Source organism: Galeopterus variegatus, unplaced genomic scaffold (assembly GCF_000696425.1).
Source record: "Galeopterus variegatus unplaced genomic scaffold, G_variegatus-3.0.2 Scaffold46083, whole genome shotgun sequence".
Lineage (NCBI taxonomy): Eukaryota > Metazoa > Chordata > Mammalia > Dermoptera > Cynocephalidae > Galeopterus > Galeopterus variegatus.
The window spans coordinates 1-4,984 of record NW_007772194.1 but is presented as its reverse complement, the minus strand read 5'-3'; the positions used below and the strand labels follow the sequence as shown (position 1 = coordinate 4,984).

The window sequence follows — 4,984 nt, the reverse complement described above, 5'->3', positions numbered from 1 at the left end:
CAGTGTCTATAGTACCTGCTTGTGATGGACCAACAGGTCATTTTTTTTTTCTGTTTTAAAAAGTGATTTTGATTCTTTTCAAAGTTATATGTGCATGTGGTATAAAGAATTAAGACTAGGGCCGGCCCGTGGCTCACTCGGGAGAGTGTGGTGCTGATAACACCAAGGCCCCGGGTTCGGATCCCATATAGGGATGGCCAGTTCGCTCACTGGGTGAGCGTGGTGCTGACAACACCAAGTCAAGGGTTAAGATCCCCTTACCGGTCATCTTTAAAAAAAAAAAAAAGAATTAAGACTAATACCAAACAAATAGATAAAATACATTTGGAATATAAAATACATTTGTAATATAAAATGTGCTGGGGAGAAAAATAAAGCAGAAAAGGCAGATGAGGGCTGGCTGATTAGCTCACTTTGGAGAGGGTGATGCTGATAACATCAAGATCAAGGTTCAGATCCCCGGAATGGCCAGCTGCCAAAAAGAAAAAAAAGAAAGAAAAAGGACAGGGGTGTTGAGGGGTTCTGTTATTTAATACCATGGTCAGCTGACCACCTACAGAGGTGACATTTGAGTAAAAGCCTAGGAGGAGGGAAGAGCCATGTAGGTGTTTGGAAAAAGAGTGGTCCAGGAAGAGACAACAGCCGTGCACGGGTCCTGGGGTAGGAGTGTGCCTGGCGTGTTCAGGGCACAGGGAGGGGAAGAGTGTGGCTGGAGGGGAGGGAGCGAGGGGGCAAGTGGGAGGAGAGGTGAGGAGAGAGAGGGGAAGTGACAGATCGTGCAGGGACTCAAAGGCTATTGTGGTTATGGGGAGGGCAGAGGTGACTGACATCCCCACTTTGACCTCCTCTCTCCGCTGCAGAGTTCCCCAATCCAGGAAACTACCACTGCTCCCCAGCTGCCTGCAGAGACCCAGGAGACCCCAGGACCCACCCTGTGCAGGTGATGCCCCTGTCCCGACCCCCCACTCACCACCTCTGCCTGCTGTCCCCGTCCGTACCAGTGTCCTCTTTCCACAGCCCTCTAAGGAAGTCACCCCTGACTCTCGAGGATTTCAAATTCCTGGCAGTGCTGGGCCGGGGTCACTTTGGGAAGGTGAGGTGGAGGGCAGGGAGTTGGGGGGCTGGGAGTTCAGACCCCTGGGTCCTGGGCTGGCCACTCAGGCCGTCCTTACCCACTGCTGTTCCAGGTGCTGCTTTCCGAATTTCGGTCCAGTGGGGAGCTGTTTGCCATCAAGGCTTTGAAGAAAGGGGACATTGTGGCCCGGGACGAGGTGGAGAGGTGGGCACCCTGCTCCATCCCTCTGGGGACCGCTGTCTTCTGGGAAGTGAGAGACAGAGCTGTCCTCTCCTTGGAGCTGCAGGCAGAGCAACTTGTAATAGTCCCTGGCGCTTATTAGCCTAGAACTTAAGATAATAATAGCTCTTAGAAAGTAGGTATTCAGTAGCTCATTTGTTCCCCCTGCACCCTATAAGATAAATAATGTTAATTTCCCTATTCTGACGACACAGAAAGGTTGGACAGTTTGTGCAAGGCCACACAACGAGTAAGCAGCAGGTGCAGGATTTGAACCTAGGGACTCAGGCTCTGAGGCCTGTGCTCTTAATGGTGCCACCTCACTGCCTGTACTTTGGGATAAGGGCCCTGGGTTCAAATCCCAGCTCTGCCAGATATGCTTGGAGATCCTGGGAAGTCATTTCTCCCTTCAGAACCTCAGCCTCCTGATATATAAAAGGGAAGTACTGCCTTCTTTGCAGGGTTGTCAGGTGGATTAAACGAGAGGATATATCTAGAGCACTGGCACAGCTCCTGACCCCTGTAAACACTCAGCAGAAAAGCAGTGAGATTGTCCTCAGTCCTCTCAACATCTTTTTAATAATCAGGAACCCAACTCAGAAAAGGATTAAGCAAGTAAAGGAATTTATTGGTCTGGATCAGAGAAGTCCAGGGGTGGGCTGCCTTCAGGCATGGCTGTATCCAGGTGCTCGGATGATGTTTCTCGGTTCTGCTTTCCTCTGTGTAGACTTTTCTTGCAGTCCTCTTGTAGGGGATGAGATGCCCCTTACCCCAACAACTTCAGGCTCATCCACCAGCTTTAGCCTTTCTTCCTTAATAATTCCAGGGGAAATTCTGGGATTGTGCCCCATTAACTTGGTTCACCCATCCCCAAATCAATCTCTGACCAGAGAGATGGGGTGCTTCAATTGGCCTGGGCTTCCTGCCCACCCCTGGTAGTTCCCCAAAGAGAAGTCAAGGGGCTGTTACTAAGATGATGGATGGATTCTGGGTGCCTGTTTAGCAGACAGGGCTGTTGAGGTTCAGAGATATGAAGCAACTTGCCTAAAGTTACACAGCCATGTGATGCCCTCAACAGACATCTGTTGATTGAGGACTCTTGGGAATTTGAGTCAAGAGTAGAAGGCAGCTATGGTCTCTGACCCCTGCCACCCGCCCCCTCCCCTCCCAGTCTGATGTGTGAAAAGCGGATCTTGGCGGCAGTGACCAGAGCACGACACCCCTTCCTGGTGAATCTCTTCGGCTGTTTCCAGACGCCGGAGCACGTGTGCTTTGTAATGGAGTACTCGGCCGGTGGGGACCTGATGTTGCATATCCACAGCGACGTGTTCTCCGAGCCCCGTGCTATGTGAGCCCAGCCCCTGGGCCCGGCCCAGCCCCCTCACCCTGCCTCCAGCCTCAACACCCCAACAGCTTGGCCCCAGGAGGCTGGCAGCTCCCTTCCCACCCCTCCACCCTCACCGTCAGGCTTTGCCTCCCCGCAACCGCCTGGATTTGGGGGGCACTGGGGAAGCTTTTGAGGATGTGGGAGCCAGACTTATGTGACCCTCTGCCCTTGCAGGGGGCCCAGCGCCCTCACACCAGCCTCTCTCTGCAGCTTTTATTCTGCCTGTGTGGTGCTGGGGCTGCAGTTCCTCCATGAACACAAGATTGTCTACAGGTGGGTGCATGCGTGTGCATGCTCTGCCATGATGGGGTGGTCCTCAGGCTTCAGGCAGGGCCCAGACCCCCCACTCATCCTTCTTTATATCCCCTGGCCCCTCACAGGGACCTGAAGTTAGACAATTTGCTCCTGGACACCGAGGGCTATGTCAAGATCGCAGACTTTGGCCTGTGCAAGGAAGGTGGGCTGGGATCTGAGAGGGCTGACCTCTGGGGATGAGACAAAAGACGGGGGAAGGAATGGAGTCCCCAGCCCTACTCTGGGTTGCTCCCCACCTGATCTGGGGACGGGTCTGGCTGTCTGGATGACCCCATGCTGGGCTGAGCTAGAGCTGGGAGCCTAGAGCTAGAACCTAACCCCCCAAAGCCTCACATGGCCTTACTGCCCCCAGGGATGGGCTATGGGGACCGGACCAGCACGTTCTGTGGGACCCCGGAGTTCCTGGCACCAGAGGTGCTGACGGACACGTCGTACACACGGGCTGTGGACTGGTGGGGGCTGGGCGTGCTTCTCTACGAGATGCTGGTTGGTGAGGTGAGGCCCCAGGTTGCCCCTACCCTACCAGTTCCTTGGATGGCACTGGAACCTGCGTGTGCCCAGGGGTGAGGCTGATCGGTGCATGGGTGGTTCAGTGGTAGAATTCTTGCAGGCCAGGGGTGAGGTGGAAATCTGCCCCTGCCACATGCCGTGTGACTGGGGGCTGTTGACTTCACCTCCCTGGCCTGTTTCCACATCTATAAAATGGGAATCCTTAACTCCCTGTGCAAGCCAGCACCCGAGTGAAAGGTGCAGTCACAGCGGAGGGCTCAGGTGAGGTGGACTTGCCAGAGGAGGGGCCCAATTCACCTGGCTGTCCCTGTCCCCAGTCCCCATTCCCAGGGGATGATGAGGAGGAGGTATTTGACAGCATCGTCAACGATGAGGTCCGCTACCCCCGCTTCTTGTCGTCGGAAGCCATCGGCATCATGCGAAGGGTGAGGACTGCCCCGCATGGGGTGGGCCTAGGGGAGGGGCTCTGGGGCCCCAGAAGTGGACAGACCCTGATGCAGCGCTTTCCCCCCCAGCTGCTGCGGAGGAACCCAGAGCGGAGGTTGGGGTCCAGCGAGCGGGATGCAGAAGATGTGAAAAAACAACCCTTCTTCAGGGTGAGGTCTCCCCAGGGCCTGGCCATCCCCCCACCACCTGGCCATTCCTCCCACCAAGAACCATTTCACACCCCCCACCCCTCAAGGCCTAGTCACTTCACCTCAAGGGTCTCATTGCCCCCAGGCCTTGTCATTCCCCTCAAACACTGTCAATTCCCTTTGATACCCTCACTGCCTTCCCTCTCCCTCCTTGCCCACCCCCAGCCCCATCCCCATCGACCCTCCTACATCCACATCGACTCCAGGCTGGCCCGGTGGGGGGCATATCCCTGTGTATAAGCCCAGGCTCCCCCACTGACCACCAAGGCCCACCCCCACTGTGATCCTTCCTGAGCCCCTGGTCCCCTCTACTCCCCGCCTCTTTTCTTCTGTCTTGTGGCTCCTCATGCTGGTCCCCCAGACCTGGGACTGACTCCTCCTGCAGCCTCCCCATTCTACTGCCCACGCTGACCCTCTTTCCACCCTCCACCCCCCAGACCCTGGGCTGGGACGCCCTGCTGGCCCGGCGCCTGCCACCGCCCTTTGTACCCAAGCTGTCGGGCCGCACCGATGTCAGCAACTTTGATGAGGAGTTCACGGGGGAGGCACCCACGCTCAGCCCTCCCCGCGATGCGAGGCCCCTCACCGCCACCGAGCAGGCCGCCTTCCGGGACTTCGACTTCGTGGCCGGGGGCTGCTAGCCCCTCTTCTGTACCTGCCCCCGCCCCCAACCAAGAGCTCTTAGTTTTTAAAAAGGCCTTTGGGGTTTGCCCCAGCCATGCATCCTTCGTCTCTTGTGCTTAGAAATGGGGTGGGAGGGGCCGGCCCGTGGCTCACTCGGGAGAGTGTGGTGCTGATAACACCAAGGCCACGGGTTCGGATCCCATATAGGGATGGCCGGTT

The 4,984-nt window shown here is 56.2% G+C and overlaps 1 protein-coding gene across 1 annotated transcript; it reads left to right on the top strand.

Moving 5' to 3' along the window:
* Positions 1–860: 860 nt before the first annotated feature.
* On the top strand, positions 861–4,864 carry LOC103584173 (serine/threonine-protein kinase N1-like; the record flags this gene model as incomplete). Its single annotated transcript, XM_008565276.1, has 10 exons — positions 861–940; positions 1,018–1,093; positions 1,188–1,279; positions 2,466–2,642; positions 2,892–2,954; positions 3,062–3,138; positions 3,349–3,491; positions 3,824–3,931; positions 4,022–4,102; positions 4,579–4,864. Coding segments are annotated over 10 exons (1,101 nt in total), but the record flags the coding sequence as incomplete, so codon positions are not given.
* Between the last annotated feature and the right edge of the window lie 120 nt (positions 4,865–4,984).